Source organism: Polypterus senegalus, chromosome 4, assembly GCF_016835505.1.
Source record: "Polypterus senegalus isolate Bchr_013 chromosome 4, ASM1683550v1, whole genome shotgun sequence".
NCBI lineage: Eukaryota > Metazoa > Chordata > Cladistia > Polypteriformes > Polypteridae > Polypterus > Polypterus senegalus.
The window spans coordinates 74,736,037-74,759,845 of record NC_053157.1 but is presented as its reverse complement, the minus strand read 5'-3'; the positions used below and the strand labels follow the sequence as shown (position 1 = coordinate 74,759,845).

At 37.0% G+C, this 23,809-nt stretch overlaps 1 protein-coding gene across 2 annotated transcripts in view; it reads left to right on the top strand.

Moving 5' to 3' along the window:
- The window catches only part of dlc1 (DLC1 Rho GTPase activating protein), a 166,891-nt gene extending 152,145 nt beyond the window's left edge, over positions 1–14,746 (top strand). For both annotated transcript variants that reach the window (XM_039750905.1, XM_039750906.1), the window contains exons 7-14: positions 2,926–3,085; positions 4,991–5,189; positions 5,988–6,201; positions 6,792–6,906; positions 7,666–7,884; positions 12,130–12,347; positions 12,562–12,735; positions 13,585–14,746. In XM_039750905.1, the coding sequence (XP_039606839.1) occupies positions 2,926–3,085; positions 4,991–5,189; positions 5,988–6,201; positions 6,792–6,906; positions 7,666–7,884; positions 12,130–12,347; positions 12,562–12,735; positions 13,585–13,687 (1,402 nt within the window). In that variant the 3' untranslated portion in view covers positions 13,688–14,746. The remainder of the gene's footprint in view (positions 1–2,925; positions 3,086–4,990; positions 5,190–5,987; positions 6,202–6,791; positions 6,907–7,665; positions 7,885–12,129; positions 12,348–12,561; positions 12,736–13,584) is intronic.
- Positions 14,747–23,809: the final 9,063 nt, after the last annotated feature.

The window sequence follows — 23,809 nt, the reverse complement described above, 5'->3', positions numbered from 1 at the left end:
TAACCTGCATGTCTTTGGAAGAAAACCGGAGCACCCGGAGGAAACCCACGCAGACCTGGGAAGAACATGCAGACTCCATGCAGGGAGGACCCGGGAAGCGAACCCGGGTCTCCTAACTGTGAGGCAACAGTGCTACCCACTGCGCCACCATGCCACCCTTACTATTACTTTTCATACATTAAATAAGATTAGTGGTCCATCAAAAATCTTTGGATGGCTTGCATGTTTGTCTGTATAAACTATTAGAAAATTTAGTAAGACAGCATTCACTAAGACTGACAATTTGCTATTCTTTACCAGTATATGTTTTTACCTGTTATTTAGTTAATGCATTCAACTTAAGCAACTTGGACACTTTAATTTCCTTATTTACACTTTTATTAAAGTAGGAAACTGGCAAGGAAGGTGACTTAGTCAGAGTCATAAGTGAGTCAGTAGTGGAGATTGCATCAGTGATCTTGCGGTTTTACAGTCCAGTGCCTTAGCCTGTAGGCCACTCTGCTTATACATTTCCCAACTGGCAGGTAGAATGAACTGGTAGCAGTCCAATTTTGTTATCTGGAAAATGAAAAATTATTAGTGGAGAGAAAAACTAAGTCAGAATGTGATGTCTGTTATTTCTGAAGGTATCTTATTCCCTTAGCTATATATAGATTGCATCTCCACTTGATTATTAAATTTACTCCACAAAAATCAGAGGAGAGTATCAAAAGTTTTATATATACTGTATATATGTGTGTGTGTCTGAGTATAACCCTCTTACATATGACATTTAGAGAAAGCAATATAATTTAGCAATTAAATATTTAATTTTAATTTTCCTCTACATGTTGCCATGGCAGGGCACCAGAAGTAATTCTAATTTTTGTGTCTCATCAGTTTGTCCCCCACACATAGTGCTAAGATTATTATTATTATTTATTTAGTAGATGCCTATATGCAAGCATGTTATCACATATTAAAGAAAGAAAGTGCAAGCATCAAAGCAACAGAGAACAAGATAAAAAAGCAAGCACAAAGGAGTAGACCTACTACATAATTATACTAGCAACTAGACTAAGATAAAAATAAAAAAAAGATTCCTCCCGTATTCCTCCTTCATTTCCACAGCTAGCTTAGTAGGTCAGTTGGTGGTGCTTAAAGTTATCAAAATCTGTTGTATGTAAACGATACTGTTTAAAACGTTATTGTTTTTTCATCAGAAAACCCGGTTTCCACGTCTACCTGTATTAGTTTAAATGGCACTTTTACCACTCGCAATAGTTCGGACGCGCTAATTTATCGTGTCGACTGGGCAACACAGTAAATGCGGCGTCTATCTATATATGTCAATGTTTTCCATAGCCTGCTACAGGAAGGTATTCTCTCGACCATTGGCATTGGTTTCGCTCCTTGCTATTTTCATTATACTGCGACGGTGGTTTCCTAAGCCTTTCTTATACTGAATTCCTTTCTCACTGTTTTCCGTTCCTATTCTTACACCGCCGTTTGCTACGGCGGGCTTCGGCTAGTGGGCCTATAAAGCATGTTTTCTATTGCATCATCACAAGAAGCATTAAAATGCATAACACATTTTTTGTGCATTTCCTCCAATATAGGGGATGTAGTAACTCTCAACTTAGCCAACCTTATATTTGTGTTTATATAAGAAATCATATTTATGTATTTTCAAAGCTATTTTCTCCATTACAGGTTTGCAGGAATTCAGAGCCCATTCTAAATAATTATTGTAAGGCAGTGTATCTTGAAAACATTTATTTTGCCCTAGTCCTAATTTTCTGTAGATAAGCACATTTTGATGACAGGAATATCCTGTTGTGACCTAAATTATGCTGTCATGGCCTGGATGCCTTTTTCATTATGTAGTTCTTCCATTTGCCAGGTGCTAGGCAGGAGTTAATTGACTAATACAGGTATTGACTATACTATTAGCACACATAGTGTAATGGAAATCCTCCTATTTACAGATATTTTGCACTCAGCTGGGCCCTAAGGAATTCGACTGTGTAAAGAAATAAGTCCCACCCATTTCTAAGTCCTCAGTGAATGTTACCTCTAGCTTCAAAGCACCTACTGTTTAAAGCCTGTTATTATTTGAGCCACGTTTAAATACAGAAGCCACTTGTTTCGTACTGACAGAAATAAGTATTGATGTTAGTTCCTGCATGCCTGAGATGCTCAGTGGTGATCGTAATATGTTCTTTTAAAATTCCAGAGTTGTCTTTTACAAGCCAAGTATTATGGCCCTGTGCTAAAGGCTTTCTTGTTTTCCCTTTCTCACATGCTGGGTGGATCAGACTTTCCATGGCAAAATTTGAGAAATAGCATATGTTTCTCCAAAGTAGTTAGAAGTGGAATATACTGCATGGCACTTGTTTACATTTTTACCAAAGAAAAGTGTTCAGATTTGTCAAATATTTATCCTTTGGGATCTTCATGCCATGATCCAGTAGGAAAAATAATAAAAATAATGACAAAAATTACTTCAGAGAAGTTAAACAAAACAAAAGCACCTTTCTTTCAGAGATGAAATGCATAAGGTGACTAGTGGGGTCTTCTTCATGGCTTGACTAGGATTGTGGTACATTACTGATTTCTTTTGTGTTAATAATTACTAATGTCAGATTGTGCAATAACTGATTGATACAGTAAAAATGTTAACATATCATAAGGAAAAGAAAGAAAGAAAGAATCAGCACATATTCTATTGTAAACTTTTAAACATTACTTTTGTGTTTTATTCTTAAAAATTGATAATTATGGATTAGATTACTTCTTCATAATAGAAGATGTTTCCACAACCAGCATCTTGAATATGATTGCTTCTTTTAACCATTTTTCTATTTCCATAACATTAGTTAAGAATATTGCTTTCTTTATTAATATTGTTTTTTATAATTTTCTGCCTTAATTTCCCATTTCTAGGGCTGTACCAAAGTTTATGAAGAGGATAAAAGTTCCAGATTACAAGGACAGAAATGTCTTTGGGGTCCCTCTGCAAGTTAATGTGCAGCGTACAGGCCAGCCACTGCCCCAGAGCATCCAGCAGGCCATGCGCTATCTCCGCAGTCAATGCTTAGATCAGGTGAGATATGTACTGTATTTTGAATCTAAAATGTCCCAGAATAGTCCAGTTACTAGATATACAAATTTTTTTTTTCATTATTTTTTGTTGGTATTGCTTGTAGGCTTTTGTTTGTTTTAAACTACATCCTTACTACAACTGATGGTCTGATTCCAACCCTCTAAAGTCCATCAAAGACACAGCATAACTGACTTCTGCATGAAGAGACAGCACACTTCTGCTGAAAGAATTCTTAGAGAGGGCTTGGGGGCATGTGAATAGTTTGACCCAAATATTTCAGATATTAGTAATGGGTGACAAAGAGATATAGTGCATAGCAATACACCGGCATCTTTAAATTGTTCCAGTATGACTGTGTGTGTATGTGTACCCTACCAAAGCTGGTATTTCTTTCTAAACCTATTATCTGCTCTATCAGTGGTCAGTTTCAAATCATGCTTAAAAATAAACTTTTTTCTTTTTTTTTTTTTTTTAATCGGCCACACTTTTAAACATATTCCAGTCTAAATATTCAGACTGTGCCGAACCTCGCTGTACTATACAGTTATTTCATTCTGTCATTCTACTCCCATGTTCATCTTAATCCATATATACTACTCACAGTTGGTTTTTTTGTATTTCTTACTGTATATTTAATGATTTCAGATTTTATTTTGATATCTTGATTATTTTTGTAATTTACCACATATTGAGTGATTTGACGTTTGATCATGCAATTTTGCATTGTACACTTCTTTACTATATACAGTATAGTGAATTCATGGAGGTGATTTTTGCAAAAGGCACTATGAAAGGTATTGGCCTTTCATATAATTCCCTCGTGCGTGTTAGACCCTGAATTGAATAAGCAGCTTTTAAAGAAGATAATAAGTAATGAGCTATAAATGATAATGATTACATAATGATTTTGTGTCTTTATGTGTACTTCTGTTTTATTAGAGGTGCTGTTCGATTAGAAAAATTCTGTCACAATTAATCACACAATTAAAATTTTTAACCAAAATTACCTGCATATTAATTGAACTTTTGTAAGTATATCCTTCAACTATATTAATATTTTTCTATAATGCATAAATAATTCTAATTACTTCTTAATAAAAACCATTTTCATAAACAATTGCATAGGCATATTAAATGTAAATTTAAAGAGAGTGACTTTAAAATATAACTCTTTACTGTTATTCAAGATTTTAGTACTCTCATTCCAGGTCTTTCTAACAATATTTAAACAATTTGTAAAAATGCCCATTTTGCTCTTTGCTTGCACTGTTTTCTGATTAGGCTTCTGTCATCTCATAGTTTCTCTGCAACACGTACGTGTGAATTTGAGTGATAATTGTAATTTTACTAACTTACTCTTTTGTAGCCCGTTATACCAGCTAGTTCATTTCAGACAGCAGTAAGGCACAGTTACTAGTGCTGCTTCCTTACTGCCATACCCAAGATTTTTTTTATGGCGTGGATGGTATCTTTTTTCCCACTTCTGGTTGCTCCAGTTTTGGCCCACATTCAAAAGACGTGTTAAAACTTAAGTCGCTTATCCAGTCCTGGGTTACAGGAATGTTAGGTTAATTGGCATCTTTAATTTTGCCTGAGAAGTTGTGTGCTCTGCATTGACATGGCATCCCATCTGGGGCTGATTTCTGCCATTGAACCATACTGCCAGTAGTCCTATTTCCTTTCACCCAGTGATGAAATTGGCAAATTCAGAGAATAAATGGGCAATTATTTTCTGGAGTGAATGGTTTAATTTTAAAAGAGATTTGAAATGTATTATTTTTGCTTTGGAGTTGTATTCATTTGTCTTAAACAAATTCTTTTTTATGAAAATATAATATATTGATATACATATGTATTCTATACAGAAAATAAACTTGACTTTATATTATTACATCTTCTGTTTAGGTTGGCTTGTTTAGAAAATCAGGGGTAAAATCAAGGATTCAAGCATTACGACTAATGAATGAAAATTATACGGACAGCATAAGCTATGAAGGACAGTCGGCCTACGATGTAGCAGATATGTTAAAGCAGTACTTCCGTGACTTACCCGAACCCCTTTTAACCAGCAAGCTCTCTGAGACCTTTCTTCAAATCTATCAGTGTAAGTAGGTTTGTGCATAAAAGTCAAAAAGCTTTAAAGTTGTGTTTTTTGTTGTTTTTTTTTAACAAATACAGCAGTAATCTTCTGATCTGGGCCTGTCTCCAGCCCCCAGTTTCTTTGAAAGATAACTTGTAGACATTCTGATAAGTCAGACTAAGGCATCTTCAAGCTTAGTGTGTGTTGCCATCTAGATAGGATGTACCATATCTTACAAATAAATGTGGTGTGATAAAAGATCTGAAAGTTCATTACAGATCAGAGCAGTCCCGGTTGTGATTGATGTGCCCGTTATGTTTAATGTTTGCTTTGGATTTTACACTCTTGTCACCAGCCACTCTTTTTTTCTCAGCTTGCTCATATGGAGATTGTAAATCAAACAACAGAAAGCAGAACTAATCTGAATTCCACCATCAGTCAGGAATTCAGATCATGTTTTCTACATAAGTGCCTCTATTCATATGCAACTACTGAGGACTGCTTAAGTTTAAAATGTGACAGAGTTGACACTGTCCTTCTGTTTGCAGTCAGTTGTCTTTTTTGTAGTTTGAGTGCTGGATTTGCAAATAGGAAATTTTAAATCCACACATATTCCGCAGCTATGGGTGTTGTCAATGCAATTAGTTAAAACAACTTTCCATGAGGGTTTTCATAGATTTCATTTCACATCTTTCATTTCTTTATGGTCTGTGGGCAATATCTGTGGATTTTGTTAAATGTTTATTTTACATTTTTTTTTAATGATATCTTTATATGCATTTATTTTGTATTGAATATAAATGTTTTTTCTGCATTGTACAGATGTACCGAAGGACCAGCGGCTCCAGGCTATCAAAGCAGCTATTATGCTCCTGCCAGATGAAAACAGGGAGGTGCTGCAGACTTTGCTTTACTTCCTCAGTGACGTCACCGCTGCGGTAAAAGAGAATCAGATGACCAACAACAACCTGGCCGTGTGTCTGGCTCCTTCTTTGTTTCACCTCAACACCCTCAAGAGAGAAAACTCGTCTCCAAGGTAAACAGTGATGGCTAAGATAGAATTGTCAGAAGCTAAGAACCTTGCTTGCTGTCAGCATATTTTCCTGCCACTTGTGTTCACTTGCAAAACAAAAGAACGTTTAATAGAAGTCTACAATAGTTTTGGGTTGTTGATTTCTTTTTTGATAAGGCATATTTAATGGAGTGCACCATCATGAGGTGCTTTGCATAACTTCACTTTTACCATTTGGCTAATTCATGTTCATCAATCCATTTTTAAACCTACTTAACCCTGTTTAGGGCTTGGACTCACCTGGGGCACCTGTACTAAACATACTATTGTATGTGTGTTAGGAATGTTAACTTTTGTTAGAAATTTGACCTAGGATCAAATTCACAAGATACTGTATCTTACACTTACCATTTTTGCTAGTTTTGTTTAAACAAATTCTGTATTTAAGTATAATGGCATGATTCCCCATTATTGCTTTTATTTTTCATGAAATTAAATATCAATTAAATTGTTAATAGATTTTTTTTATTTTAAATTCTCAGCATTCATCATTTGTATGAGCCAAGTGCAGTTGAGTAGTAACTTAGCCATTGTCTCACTTGTTTTCAATTTAGAGTGATGCATAGGAAGCACAGCCTTGGTAAACCTGATCAGAAAGACCTGAATGAGAATCTGGCAGCTACTCATGGATTGTCCCACATGATCGCTGAATGCAAAAAGCTTTTCCAGGTGAGCTGGCCATTTCCTCTGGTAACAGTGTTCTTGTCTGTCCTGTGGAGTTATAGTAGTCAACATAGCTAATTAAGATACCAGAAGATAAAGAGATATTTCCTTTTACTTTGTAACAGCAATGTTTGCGAACATTTTGTCATGGTTGCATGGGACACAACCAGTGCAAATTACTGGTTATGTCACATGTAAGGACTTGTGTATGGATTCCCATACACAATCATTTTTATAATTTGTTGGTTGATCCCTAAATTCCTTTTAATGACACATGTCTGACAAATACCTGTCCATTAAATGATTTTCAGCATAGCCTGGAGCTGTACCACACCCTGTCTGAATAATATTTTACTGGGTGTAAACCTGTTTAAAAATTAGGTTAGACTAAGAACTGCTGTCTTATTATAATCACTTAAAAAAAAAACCTTTTTGACATACTTGTGAGCTATTAACATGTGTTAGCAAATTGCATAAAGCTGTGTTAGTGTATTGGATGAACGAAAGGCAGAAATAAGGCTGTTGAGATCTACAAATCTGACAAATAGGTTGAACACAGGTTTAACACAGTTATGAGTTTATTTTCTTACAATAGCTACAACCAGTGTACACTTATTTTTATAATTTAATTTTAATAAGCTACACCTAGCTGCACAAATGTAAAAAAAATATTTTTTACAGATAACAGATAAAAAAAACATTCATTTTTCAACATGTACAATATTTTTATATTATATTTATTTTACTTTTTTTTTTCTCTTTTAGATTCCAGAGGAGATGAATCGCTGTAGAAATTCATACCTGGAGCAAACATTACAGCCCCCAAAACTTGAAGACATAGTGAGTAATAGTAAAGGACAGCCTGGAGGGTTTAAGGGCTACCTACAGGAGTGTCTGGACGGCCTTCTCAAAGAAGCCAAGGAAAAGTTTAAAGGCTGGGACAGCTGTTCTACTCCAGAGCCAGCAGAACTCTCTTTTAAGAAGGTAATTAGCTTAGCACATGATCAGATGGCTTGACTTTGATCTGCTACTTTCTGATAAGTCATGCTCCCATTCTGTGCTGACTATACTCTGTTGTCTGATGAGCAAACATCCTTGAAGAAGTCATTACCATCTTTTGACACAGATGTGTGCTTGTGCCTGGTTAAAACCATTTACCCTCAAAATTCTGCTAACAATTGCTTTTTAGGACCTACTCTTTGTTTATATAGTACTCTGATTTAAAGGTTTCTAGAATTTTCTATTTTCTGCTTGAGAATAACACGCCACCGCCTATTTTGCTTAAATTGTTGAGGGCGGGGGACAGGAAGCTTATTTGTATAGTTACCTCATTGTGTATTTGCAGTCATGTGAAAAAGTTTGGGAACCCCTATTCTTCTTCTTCTTACAGCTGCTCCCGTTAGAGGTTGCCACAGCGGATCATCTTCTTCCATATCTTTCTGTCCTCTGCATCTTGTTCTGTTATACCCATCGCCTGCATGTTCTCTCTCACCACATCCATAAACCTTCTCTTAGGCCTTCCCCTTTTTCTCTTCCCTGGCAGCTCTATCCTTAGCATCCTTCTCCCAATATACTCAGCATCTCTCCTCTGCACATGTCTAAACCAATGCAATCTCGCCTCTCTGACTGTGTCTCCCAACCGTCCAACTTAAGCTGACCCTCTAATGTACTCATTTCTAATCCTATCCATCCTTGTCACACCCAATGCATATCTTAGCATCTTTAACTCTGCTACCTCCAGCTCTGTCTACTCTGCTTTCTGGTCAGTGCCACCATCTCCAACCCATATAACATAACTGGTCTCACTACCGTCCTGTAGACCTTTCCTTTCACTCTTGCTGATATCTGTCTGTCACAAATTACTCCTGACACTCTTCTCCACCCATTCCATCCTGCCTGCACTCTCTTTTTCACCTCTCTTCCACAATCCCCATTACTCTGTACTGTTGATCCCAAGTATTTAAACTCATCCACCTTCGCCAACTCTGCTCCCTGCATCCTCACCATTCCTCTGACCTCTCAGCCTGATAATAATTTACTTTCAACAATAAAGATAACAGTGGTATGTCTTTCATTTCCTAGCAACATCTGAGTACTGGGGTGTTTTCTGAATAAAGATTTTTGGTGTAACAGTATTCAACTGTATGAAATCAAATCAAATGTGAAAAACTCTCTGTGCAAAAATTTGGGTCTCTTGTAAGTTTGCTGATTTGAATGCACATAACTGCTCAATGCTGATTACTTGCAATACCAAATTGGTTGGATTAGCTCGTTAAGCCTTGAACTTCATAAACAGGTGTGTCCAATCATGAGAAAAGGTATTTAAGGTGGTCAATTGCAAGTTGTACTTCCTTTTGACTCTCCTCTGAAGAGTGACAGCATGGGATCCTCAAAGCAACTCTCAAAATATCTGAAAACAAAGATTGTTCAGTATCATGATTTAGGTGAAAGCTACAAAAAGCTATCTCAGAGGCTTAAACTGTCAGTTTCAACTGTAAGGAATGTAATCAGGAAATGGAAGCCCACAGGCACAGTTGCTGTTAAACCCAGGTCTGGCAGGCCACGAAAAATACAGGAGCGGCATATGCGCAGAATTGTGAGAATAGTTACAGACAACCCTAAGATCACCTCCAAAGACCTGCAAGAACATCTTGCTGCAGATGGTGTATCTGTACATCGTTTTACAATTTAGCGCAATTTGCACAAAGAAAATCTGTATGGCAAGGTGATAAGAAAGAAGCCCTTTCTGCACTTACGCCGCAAACAGAGTCACTTGTTGTATGCAAATGCTCATTTAGACAAACCAGATTCATTTTGGAACAAAGTGCTTTGGACTGATGAGACAAAAAATGAGTTATTTGTTCATAACAAAAAGCGCTTTGCATGGCAGAAGAACAACACCGCATTCCAAGAAAAACACCTGCTACCTACATACCTAAGTCGAGGGTCAGATGAATTCAACCCAATATCAACAAATTCTTCAGGATAATGTTCAAGCATCAATCAAAAAGTTGAAGTTACACAGGGGTTGGATATTCCAACAAGACAATGACCCAAAACACAGTTCGAAATCTACAAGGGCATTCATGCAGAGGAAGAAGTACAATGTTCTGGAATGGCCGTCACAGCCCCCTTACTTGAATATCATTGAAAATCTATGGGATGATTTGAAGCGGGCTGTCCATGCTCGGGAGCCATCAAATTTAACTGAACTTGAGAAATTTTGTATGGAAGAATGGTCAAAAATACCTCCATCCAGAAACCAGACACTCATCAAAGGCTATAGGAGGTGTCTAGAGGCTGTTATATTTATAAAAGGAGGCTCAACTAAGTATTGATGTAATATCTCTGTTGAGGGGCCCACATTTATGCACCTGTCTAATTTTGTTATGATGCATATTACATATTTTCTGTTAATCCAATAAATTTAATGTCGCTGCTGAAATGCTACTGTTTCCATAAGGCATGTCATATATTAAAAGGAAGTTGCTACTTTGAAAGCTCAGCCAATGATAAACAAAAATCCAAAGAATTAAGACGGGTTCCCAAACCTTTTCATATATGTGTACTTTTTTATGCTTGACAGTGACACAGAAAATGCTAATTATAATTACCGTTGGCAGTTTCATCATAGCCTGTTTTCAGCACTGTGTTGATGTTTTCTAGTTTGTGCTTTACAGACTAATATTTTAGACTCTCAATTGCCCATAGGTGTACATGTATATGTGAGTGTGCCAAGTATTGGTGGGGCACCTGCCTATGGTTGGTTCCATCCTTGTGCCTGAGATAGATAATTGGATTGAGTCTTCAAAAATTGGATGTAAGGATGGATGAATGAATGTTTTCTGTGTTTTGCCAGGGGTCACCTCTTGCTTTGCGGTCAATGCTACTGAAATAGATTTTAGGTTCCATTGACCCAACAATGAAAATAGTTGGTTCAGAAAATGGTTAGTGGATCAAACTAGTCAAATTTCAACTTCAGTTGTAGCCTCTTTAGATGTTTATTATTCTTAAAACTTTCCAAAATAAATTATATTGTCCTATTCTCAGTCAACTAGTGGAGGCGATAATCCAATATATGTTTTTTAGAATGTATTGTAGAACAATGAGAAACAATGACAGTCATATAGTGTTTACAAACGTTTAAGCATACATTTGTCAGAGACTGTTTTATTATAAATAAACTGAACAGTGCAAGCCAGGCTTGGTGTTGGCTGTACATCAGATGAAATTCGCCAACAGTGTAATAAAATGTGTCATGTAGCTCAGAGCCTGTGTGTCACTTGTGTCATAATTGTGTTGAATGCTGCTCAGTACGTATCTTAGCAATATTTTTGAACACTGTACTTGTTTTCAAATAGTAAACTGCAATGTCATAAAAGCAACAATACACTTGAAAGCCACCTCGAACAAGAGCCATGCAAACATAATTAATGTGCCGATTAATATTTTCAGCCTTGGTAAAGCATCCTCGTATATACAAATAATCACATATTTTGAATGTTCCTTGCAACAATTTGGTGATAATTCTGCATCCAGAATGTCATAAAATGGTTTTATGTTGGTGCTATGTGGAAAAGTATCCCATGAAACCTATCCAATGTGCATTTGGACAAATTCTAGACTTAGTAACCTGGGGGTAGTTTCTTCATAACTTAACTTAATTGCACATATACAGTCAAGCCATTGAAGATATGAACCAGCACCATACAGAGTGCCATTCCATCGCAGGCTGCACTCACAGTCTTACTGGGCCAATTAGCCTAAAGTACTTGTGTTTGAAAGGAGGGAGGAAAACTGAATATTTGGTAAATACTGTAATATGCATAAGAATTACAATATGTATACTTCATTTAAAATAATATAAAGGAACTTTTAACACTGTTTAACATCTGATAAAGTCAAAATGAGTATAGTGATCAGTCAGTCATTCTCCATCCCGCTATATCGTTAACACAGGATCATGGGGGTCTGCTGGAGCCAATCCCAGCCAACACAGGGCGCAAGGCAGGAACAAATCCCCTGGCAGGGCGCCAGCCCAGAACAGATAGTGATCAGTGAATTTTCAAATTTCAAATGAACTGTTTCTTATCAGGAATAAAAAAATTTCCAATATTAGTAAAAATTCACACACATTAGACTATGTCATTTTAGTATGTATTCTCTCCCACTTGTAATGGTAAGATAGTTTAAAAAATAACTTGTCGGTATATGTTGTTTTATTTCCAGGTGGGTGATGGGTTTCCACTTCGCTTATGGAAAGTTAGTCTGGAGATTCCTTCCACTCCAGAAGATGTCTTGAATCGTGTGCTCAGAGAACAACACTACTGGGACGAAGATCTTTTAGACTGCAAAGTTATTGAAACTTTGGATAACCAGACTGAGGTCTACCAATATATCCAGAACAGCATGGCCCCACATACCCCTCGGGATCATGTAGTCTTAAGGTAAAGAATTGCAATTCTTTTGACAGCAATGCCTAATTGACATGAGCTTTGGCTAGAAACATTTTCACTTTCTTTGTATGCCAGTGCTCTGTCATTTTAGACTGTTTTGTGGTTTTGCTCTCGACCGTTTTTAACGGATATAAAAATTCTGGAAAATGCTATCAGAGTCTGTAGAGATTTACAGAATTTTCTAACATAGTTTGCTTGTTTGCAGGACGTGGACCACAGATTTGCCAAAAGGAGCCTGTGCTCTCGTAGCCACTTCTGTGGATTATGATGCTGCTCCCCTCATGGGTGTTCGTGTCAATGTGCTAACCTCTCGATACCTGATTGAGCCTGTTGGTTCGGCTAAGTCCAAACTCACCTACATTTGCAGGATTGACTGCAGGTTTGTATCAGTGTAGAAAAGTTTTAAACAAGCACTAAGAGAACTAACATTGAAACTGCAAGGTTCAAAAAAATATTTTTCCTTTAAATCTGTAGACTAAAAGTAATTCTGGTGCTCTGTCCACATGTAAGAATCTCATAAATCTCTAGAGGCTTTCTGCCAAGCTATGGAACAGCTGTATGACTAATTCATGCATTTTCATCAATGAACTCTGGAGTCAGTAATAGGCTGAAAGGTTTTTCACAATATTGATTACAATAGCCATGTCCTCTCGGCTTCAACTCCATAAGCAAGACAATTTAGTCTTTAGAATTTTTATTGATCAAATGTCTAATCATTTAAAAGAAACCAGACCTTCAACCTTTCCTCCTGAGAATGGATTTTGCAGCACACATCTGTGAGTTAACCCCTTGTCATGAGAGGTCACTGACGCTTCTAGTCTTTTCTACATTGACTAGGAAATGCCTTTAACCGTATACCTCCTCCATGCTTAATCCTTTAACCAGACAAAGTCCTATGGTGGAGGCTGACTCGTGGATTTTGTCTGTTTACATTCGTAAAGGCAAAAACAGCTCCAAGACTGTTTGTCTTAGTTGAAGAAGTGATTATCCTCCTTATTCTTTCTAAGTGTTAGCAAAATTACTATCTGCCCACTTTTGTGAATGGAGTGTGTGATCTAACACAGTGCCCTAATGCTTTCTTTCCATTATTATCTGACCACCCTGCTAGTGACCCCTAACTACTAAATAGAAATAATCTGAACTATGTCAAATTGTAAGATGGACTGCCTGTTAAATGTATTAATACACGTAATAATCTTTCTTCCTCCAATCCCATTTTCTTTTGCAGAGGCCGTATTCCAGAATGGTACAATAAGATATTTGGACATTTATGTGCAGCAGAAATGGTTAGAATACGGGACTCCTTCATCAATCCACCGACTGAAAAATAATTCAGTAATTTTTACTTACTTACTGTGTCGAATAAGACACGCTACATGTGAAATCAATTACATCTGGTATCACTCGACAAAAAACATTCTTCAGAAACGAAGAAACATTGTAAGCATACTAGGACGTTTGCAATGTTTTGGATTTTGCAATCCAGAACCTGAAAGGATGGGACATCTATGTAATATAGCAATATTATTTTTTTTGATGCTGCTTTCACTTGAGTTCAGAACCCCTCAGGAAGATCCTGACTGGACTCAACAAAACATTGGCTCTTTGCAATGCTTGACACGTACCTATGTGACAAGAGGCTATTATTGCTTCTGGGAAGCAAAAAAGTTGACCTTGTATATAATGTAGACAATTATTGTGCTGTTTCGTGGCGATTACATTATCATTTGTAAATAAATCTTGCAGTTCAATGAAGTAGCTGTGTATGGAAGTCTCTGTGGATATGTGTACTGTATTAATGTTTCACAGAGTGTACAAGCAGAAGAAGTGAATGAGTGAAAGTTATGTGTGATATTAGAAATATTGGAAGTGGTAGAGCATGGTGTCTGGTACACTATTGCCAGGATAGTTCGATAGATAGATAAGGCTGAATGTCTGATGATCAGTTAAACCTGTAAGGAGTTGCTACCAAATGGACCAAATGACTCTCAGTCATGGGTTTTAATCTTTGAGCTGTGCTGTTATTACAGCATTTATTAGTTCATCACTGCAGTGAGATAAAATACAAATGTGAAGAATACCTTAACTTTAGAAAATCATAATCAAATGTGGCACAACCAAAGCTGAAACGTTTCCGCTTGAACTCGGCTTCAAGGAAAACTAAACCCTTTTTTTTAATTTAACACGGGGTTTAATCCAAACTAAACCCTTTATATAAAAAACAAAAAATGTTCACATTTGAAAGAAAAACATTTTAGCAATTAGTGTTTTTAAAATTTCTAATGACTACTTTTTGGCCATATTGTTTAATCTATCACTATTTTGATAGTGTATACCTTGTGGTCTCACAGAAAAGTTCTAGAGTGATTTAATCCAGTGGTCCTTTTATAAAGGTAGACATGCTGTAAGTACAGGTTTTACTGTAAGTAAATGTCAAATATGTTGATATTTGGGAATACAAAGTTATGTCAATATGGGAATGGAAGTGGATGAATGCTAATTTAAAGAAGGAATATATGAATAATTTACTTGTGTTTACCATGAACAGTGTTACCAAACATTTTAATGAAGTTTTTTTTTTGTCTTTTTCAATAAATTTATATTTTAAAATTGTTATTTACAATATTCATTTTCCTGTAAACATCTGATACCTATGTTATTGCTGTATATAGCATTGCAATACAAACATCATCACATAAATGTATACTGCTAAAATGGATTAAGCATGACAATGAAACTTTATTTAACAGTATTTGTGTATTTATACCTCAGATATTCTTCTTTTTTACCTTGTGCCATCGCATTGTAAATGTTACTCAGAATTTAAAATATTAAATAAATGTTTATCTTTTGTTTATAACATCTGTACAGAATATTATCATTATGTGCACTATTAAATGAACAAAATGTTTATTCTTGTTACTTTGTTATTTCATCAATATTATTTCTTCATCATTTATTTACAAGAGAATTATTCTTCCATTTTCTGCATCAGCTATTTCTGTTATCAGGTTGTGGGGAGGTGAAGCATATCCTGACAGCCTAGGCAAAAGCAGGAACCAACATTAAGCATCCATCCATTGCAGGCTGTATCTGTAATGAACCCTGAATTCTAATAAACAGCAAGGTTTGCCAACAGATTTGTATAACAAATGTGCCATTACACTTTAGTAATGACGGATGGACGTTAAAAGGCCAAAATAAAACCTCTATATTGTACTTATCCACCTCACTCTTAAAGCAATCACACAACAAAAATACACTCACCTAAAGGATTATTAGGAACACCATACTAATACGGTGTTTGACCCCCTTTCGCCTTCAGAACTGCCTTAATTCTACGTGGCATTGATTCAACAAGTTGCTGAAAGCATTCTTTAGAAATGTTGGCCCATATTGATAGGATAGCATCTTGCAGTTGATGGAGATTTGTGGGATGCACATCCAGGGCACGAAGCTCCCGTTCCACCACATCCCAAAGATGCTCTATTGGGTTGAGATCTGGTGACTGTGGGGGCCATTTTAGTACAATGAACTCATTGTCATGTTCAAGAAACCAATTTGAAATGATTCGAGCTTTGTGACAAGGTGCATTATCCTGCTGGAAGTAGCCATCAGAGGATGGGTACATGGTGGTCATGAAGGGATGGACATGGTCAGAAACAATCCTCAGGTAGCCCGTGGCATTTAAACGATGCCCAATTGGCACTAAGGGGCCTAAAGTGTGCCAAGAAGACATCCGTCACACCATTACACCACCACCACCAGCCTGCACAGTGGTAACAAGGCATGATGGATCTACGTTCTCATTCGGTTTACGCCAAATTCTGACTCTACCATTTGAATGTCTCAACAGAAATCGAGACTCATCAGACCAGGTAACATTTTTCCAGTCTTCAACTGTCCAATTTTGGTGAGCTCGTGCAAATTGTAACCTCTTTTTCCTATTTGTAGTGGAGATGAGTGGTACCCAGTGGGGTCTTCTGCTGTTGTAGCCCATCCGCCTCAAGGTTGTGCGTGTTGTGGCTTCACAAATGCTTTGCTGCATACCTCGGTTGTAACGAGTGGTTATTTCAGTCAAAGTTGCTCTTCTATCAGCTTGAATTGGTCGGCCCATTCTCCTTTGACCTCTAGCATCAACAAGGCATTTTCGCCCACAGGACTGCCGCATACTGGATGTTTTTCCCTTTTCACACCATTCTTTGTAAACCCTAGAAATGGTTGTGTGTGAAAATCCCAGTAACTGAGCAGATTGTGAAATACTCAGACCGGCCTGTCTGGCACCAATAACCATGCCACGCTCAAAATTGCTTAAATCACCTTTCTTTCCCATTCTGACATTCAGTTTGGAGTTCAGGAGATTGTCTTGACCATGACCACACCCCTAAATGCATTGAAGCAACTGCCATGTGATTGGTTGATTAGATAATTGCATTAATGAGAAATTGAACAGGTGTTCCTAATAATCCTTTAGGTGAGTGTACAGTATATTACAAAAATGAAACATCAAATGAAAATGGGAAAAAAAACTTTTATACAATTCTTTTCAATAAGCATTTAAAACCTTAGTTCCATTGCACATCATAAACCAGGTTCATAAAGTGAGTCTTGAGAATTCAAAACTTCATTTAAGAAGTTTCAGGGTTCAACATTTTGGATGTTCGCTAACATATGCAGGTAAGTGTTATTGTGTTTTTTTGTTTTTTTTGCTTCAAATACATTTTCTTCAGCTCCATTGGGGTTTCTTGGAAGCGTTGTATGGAGGAATATTTCGGACAAAATGAAATAAATAAATAAATGCGTAAATAAATAAAATTACTGTGAAATGTGAGCATAAATAAATAAATGTATCATGAAATGACAGCCTTAATAAATAAATATGTCATGAAATGAGAGCATAAATAATTAAATGTGTCACGAAATATGTTTTTCGTTGCTTATTTATTTATTTCATTTTGTCCGTAACATTCCTGCAAACCGTCATGAAATACGGCTTGAAATAAAACTGTCACCTTCACTCGTCAAAGTTGAGAGGGTGGGCTCTAACACGCCCTCTAGTTACTGATTGGTGAATCGATAGCACAAGAATTAATTAGAAAAATGCTTACTACTGCCGATTAAATGGATTCTGCCGAAGATATTACGTATTTCAGAGAGAGAATTGAAGATTTGTCGGAAGAGATTACAATGTTGGCGGCCCTTTTAGAACTGAGTATTTGACCCTTGTTTTACGAGTAGAAAGTCAGTTGCATATTCGCAGCTACTTTTTCAAACAACTGTACAGCTCTGATCAGTGGTAAAGTTGTTCAGTTCAAAATATTAGGTGGAGCTGCTTTGGGCATTCCATGTCAAAGTACCTAAACTAATACAGCCGTTGCAGCTTACCGTATATCAAACTGGCTCATTCGTCTTGTGATCGTCTTCTCTGATACATCATATAGATCTGCAATCTGTTGTACTTTTAAACCGCATAACAAAAGGTGTTCTATTGACTCAGCTGGAATGTCAAAGGATGGACGTCCAGAGCAGGGTACTGCATCACCTGAACTGGAGTGCAGTCGAGTCCGTTCCACCTGTTCTTCGATAATTTCAAAAACAGTTTCATCGATATCGGAGTCTAAAAGGGCCGCCAACATTGTAATTTCTTCCGATAAATCTTCAATTCTCTCTCTGAAATACGTAATATCTTCGGCAGAATCCATTTCATCGGCAGTAGTAAGCATTTTTCTAATTAATTCTTGTGCTATCGATTCACCAATCAGTAACTAGAGGGCGTGTTAGAGCCCACCCTCTCAACTTTGACGAGTGAAGGTGACAGTTTTATTTCAAGCCGTATTTCATGACGGTTTGCAGGAATGTTACGGACAAAATGAAATAAATAAATAAATAAGCAACGAAAAACATATTTCGTGACACATTTATTTATTTATGCTCTCATTTCATGACATATTTATTTATTAAGGCTGTCATTTCATGAAACATTTATTTATTTATGCTCACATTTCACAGTACTTTTATTTATTTACGCATTTATTTATTTATTTCATTTTGTCCGAAATATTCCTCCATAGCGTTGTACATCAGAGAATGTTATTACATGAGTGTTTTGTATTAATAATTTAATGACAAATAAACAGTTATCTTTGTTTTTCAAGTCTTCATCATTGCCATTTTTTATAAGTTGACATTTTGTGGCCGAGTTATCAGGACATGATAAGCCAGTGATTTAATTCCAGAAGGCATTAAGCACCACATCACCAATGTTACACCAGTGTCCATGGTTATGGATCCAACACTCTTGGTGATGGCCACTTTTAATTCACTGACAGCAATTTTCTTTTTGACTCCATTAACTTTTTTGTGTCTAGCTATTGGTGGTGGAATGACTTTTGACTCAACTTCATAAATGGTCTTGTATTTGGCTTATTGTAATGTGATTTCAATCAGTTATTAACTCATGGTGGTTCTCCATTTGACTTTGATGTTTGTTTGAGTCTAGGTTTTGTCACAGTAGCTTTTTTCTAATTGACTTCTGAGTATTCTTCTTTTGGCTTTGTCCATGGTTTAGTGGTCTGGCTTTGACAATACTTTCTCCCACCCTTGCTGAAGTATCCTGAACAAACACACATCTCCTAGTATGGCTACTTTTTCCTAGCAGCACCTCACTTGCCGACCATTCAGACAGATGTGTTGGACTTAAAAGAAGCTGGTGAGCGAATGTCCATTCTGCAGTCCAGCAGATTGTTTCTGGATTAACTGTTTTCATGATAGGAAGAATTTCAGTGAATGCTGTACATGTGACAGTAATAATGATATAAACCTAAAAATATACACAATATGTACAAACCCTATAAAAAGAAATGAATAAGTGCTCATATTTATTTTTATTATGATTCATATAAAAGTATGTTGCTGCACACAGTGTAATATAGTCGAGTTATTAAATGTTGCCTAAGTAGAACAGTTTGTTTTTCCTTCTTCCTCTTCTCCTTCTTCATGGGGTCAATGATTCCTTAGAGATTTTTTTCCCCAAGATGACTCACATTAAGTTCCCGTAATTTCTGGCTGCCATCTTCCCATTTGACCTCATGCTAAAGACACTTTATTATACTAAGCTTCACAAGATTGCACAGTCCTTTAGATTAGACCTGCGTGGAGTTTGCATGTTCTCCCCATGTCTACGTGGGTTTCCTCCCACAGTCCAAAGATATGCAGGTTAGGTCGATTGGCGATTCTAAATTGTCCCCAGTGTGTGCTTGGTGTGTGGGTGTGGGTGTGTGTGTCCTGCGGTGGGTTGGCGCCCTGTCTGGGATTGGTTCCTGCCTTGCGCCCTGTGTTGGCTGGGATTGGCTCCAGCAGACCCCCGTGACCCTGTGTTTGGTTAATGGATGGATGGATGGATGGCATTAGATTCAACTGAAGTCAATTCCTGTGACATGCTGTCCTTTAGGAAAAGCCTGTGGTGTGACAGTACATGGGTGGTCAGCAGTAAGGCTTAGGAAAGCCATGGCATTCAAATGATACTCAGTGGGTATGAAGATACCTGAATTGTATGCAAAGAACACATTTAGAAATTCTTACACTACTACCAGCAGCCTGCACTTTTGGCACAAGCCGTGATGTGTCCTTGGACTAATGTTATTTTGGCCAGATTTTGACCTAATACAGTATCTAGCAGTCACATTAAAACTGAGATTTGTCAGACCAGATGACATTTTTTTGCAATCTTCAAAGTTATGGTGACCACATGCCTACTTTGGCCTCACAAACATTAGCTGATCTCACCTCAATTCAATGTGCAATACTCTGTGTTTTGAGATGCCCTTCTGCCCACTACTACTGTTGTCTGAGTCTTTGTGGACCCATCTTGGTCTTTCTTCTCTGACCTTTCTTATTTACCCAAAGAACTGCCATTTAATTCATGTATTTTACCATATCACCCTTTTCTCTTCCCTGAAAATATTTTAGTTCTACTGGTGCATTATAAGTCTCTGCCCGATCTGCCTCCACAAAAACAAAAATCTCCCAGAACTGACTTTCTCTAGGCACTGATAGTTTTAATCCTTTGGCTTTAAATTACTGTTTTTTCTCAGAGCCGTCTTGATGTATGCACTCAATGGGCACTGGCCAGGTGCCCCAAGAGCATAAGGGCCCACAATGCTTCTGATGCCTATGTATGTTTCTGTTTTGCTATCAAAACAGGGGCCCTTGAGCACTACTTTGCCCTGGGGGCCTATGATGCTGTTAAGATGGTCCTGTTGGATTCTCTTGCAGTTCCTGGTAAAGGTTGTGACGTTCTCTCTCAAAACATCCTCTGTTTCCAGTTTTTATTGTCTAAACACAACACAATAGAAACAAACTACATTTTACACAAATCACGTCATTCCTATGACAGTTTAAGGTAGAGACCACAACACATAGAAGAAACTGCACAGTTAATATTTAAACAATTAAAAAAATAACAGTAAACGGCATACTTAACAATTAAAGCCCTATATGATGAATTCCTACACGTGCACACACTGATACAGGTGCTCACATGTCTCTTGAATGTGGAAGGAAACTAGAGTACTTTGGGAAAAAAAACATAGAAGTTTCACACATCTCCTAATGGAAACTGAACCAAAGTACAAGGTGGTATCTCGGGAGCTGGAATACAGCAGCACTTAACATTGTAATTAGTTTTCTCACCGATAAAGCACTTCCACAAAGGAGTAAGGTTTGGGGACCGTCCCTGTATAATGTCCGTTGGAGAAGTAAAGAATATGCAAAGACTTTGCAGTGATCAAAAAGCATGTTTAATAATTTTTGTAGCGATTAATACAATCACAGTCAAAGATGGCGTTTATATACAGAGGACAAAATGGCGACAGGAAGTGAGTTGGCACGAGATGATGTTGAAACTGTGGGAGGATACATTACCTCAAGTGAGGTAATGACGGAAGTGACATCATCAGATGAAGCCGGTAGTATCGTCATTGGGAACGGCCGGAAGTAACGTCATCTGCAGGTGCCAGAAGTGATGTCTTGGCAGCCATCTTGGTACCCGAAAGTAATTAATGTTTTATTTTTCTTCTATTTGTCTGATGAAGAAAGAGAAAAGCCAAGCAAAATGACACCTTTTATTGGCTAACTAAAAAGATAGAGAGAGAGAGACGTTAGTAACGCACATCAAGCCCTTGTCTCGTGGTGTTTCATTCACCTTTGGGCTTGTTGACTGCCTCCTAAGCGCACGCATGTGACAACGTTTTGACACCATAAAGACGCTCCAATAAATTGGCTTATAAATTACTACAAATGATAACGATGACCTTTTCCTACTTCACCCCTGACTGCTTATATTTGTTTTATATTTGTATAGTTTTTGGTAAATTGGTAGATGTAGCATACAGTATCTGTCTAGGTTTCATTTTGTAAAGTGAACATTTGGAAAACTGACTGCATTCATAGCTCCAAATGCTCTACTATATACTGTGTGATATATCAAAATATTTAAATACAATGATGTGATTGCCGTATCGAATTACTTCATGATCTGTCATCAAATTATTTTCTCCCCATGTCTGCATTTAAAGTGAGCTGTCCACTGAATATTGCCCCTCATGAGTGTTCTCCCACATTTTAAAAACATGGTGTTGGTTGATTGGCAAATCTAAATCTAAATCTAAAATCTAAATTTGTGTTTAGCGTGCCCTGCAGTTTTCTGCCTTGTTCTTCATAGTGCTATGACTCACAAACCTAAAACAAGGAGTAGATGTATGGAGTTCTCATGTTACTAGATCTTTTTTCCATCAAGATATAATCAATCTTTTTCCATCATTCCCCTTCTGCCTTGAATATGTTTCTTGTCATCTGTATTTCAAATCAAAACTGATGAATAAGAATGCAATACTTGCACTTTGATGTTGAACATGCTCGCTCCAAAAAACCATCAGTCATATATCGGTATACATAAAAGAAAGCCGCTGTTCAAAATACATGTGAGCCACCTAACCTCCTTTTCCTTCTCAGACCAAAGCAGAAAATGTGAAAAAGATGCTTTTACTCATTCGCATGTTGGAAACAAAACCATTTGAAGCTTAGAGCAACCCATAAATAATCATCTCCTTACATGAAAAACATCTTCAGACACACAAGCATTTTTCCGGTGGTATCAATATTCAGAAAAGTCATATAATAAGTAACTTATTGATAAATACTAAAAAGTTTTAGTTTGTTTTAAAGTTAATATATTTTGTGAGCTTGGTTATTAATTTCAATACACAAATTGAACCTAGAGAGACACACGAAAAGACTGTAGTTTGTGTAAGGAGCAAGTGTTGCTGTCATGCAGAAAAAGCATTGTAGAGCAGAGCCACTAATCCATAATATTGTTACCACTTTGAGTGTAATAGTACTTAGTAAAGTATGTGTAGCCAGGCGTGGACACTCTTGAGAATACCCAAAAACAGCAAACGAGAGAAAAATATATAAAAGAACGGCCTTATTATTACAAAACGTGTTAGAAAAAAATACACATGGCATAACTTTCAGGTGCGTTCAGCAACTAATTTAACCAATATAAAAGCTGGAGCATTTCACTTACTTCATCCAAAAGTCAGTTATAAGATTCTTATTATAAATAGATTGTAACAATAAGTCATATTAAAAAATAATCGTGAAAATATACTGCAATTACATGTGTTAGTAGACTACATTAAATATTTGCTTTTTCACAGTCAGGTAGTTAAAAACGCAGCCTGAATAGGGTTGTGGTGGCTCAATAGCTTTCAGACATGGCAGATCTTAATCAAACAATTAAAAAATGGCATTGAAGATGTGTGTTAGTGTCGGAGGGTCTGTGAATAACTGTTGCTTGCTTTTCTTAAGTATAGCATTTTTGAAAGTATACCCAATAATCACCAAAAGCAAACTATTGAAAATGACCAATTCTAGCATAAAATCACTTTCCATATTACCATATGAAAGGAGAAAACTAAAATAAGTTGCCCATCTAGCATATTATTTAAAAACACAGAGATTAAATAACTACAAATTTGGAAAGGAACTGATTTGTTGTATATTATATAGTTGTATATTAACTATATCTGAACTATACTCGATGAATTTCTTTAAAGAATAAATGTGTCAAATTTCAACAAAATCAGTCTGAGGGGAGCTGAATTGTTTCATGTGGCTGGCACAGGGGGATCAGGAGGAGAGAAAAGAAAACAAGATCGCGAAGGAGGTTAAGACGAGTGAAGAGCAGTCTTGGGACGACAATCTGGCCACGTGGAAGGAGAAGGCAGTACGAGCTGGGGCCCCATAAAGAAGTGAAGGCTGTGGTGCTCTAGGGGCTAGTTCGCCCCATGAATATTTAGATCAGGGGTCTCCAACACGTCGCTCGTGAGCTACCGGTAGCTCACAACCCCTTTCGAAGTAGCTCGCCAAAGGGTTAATGAATCCTACATAAA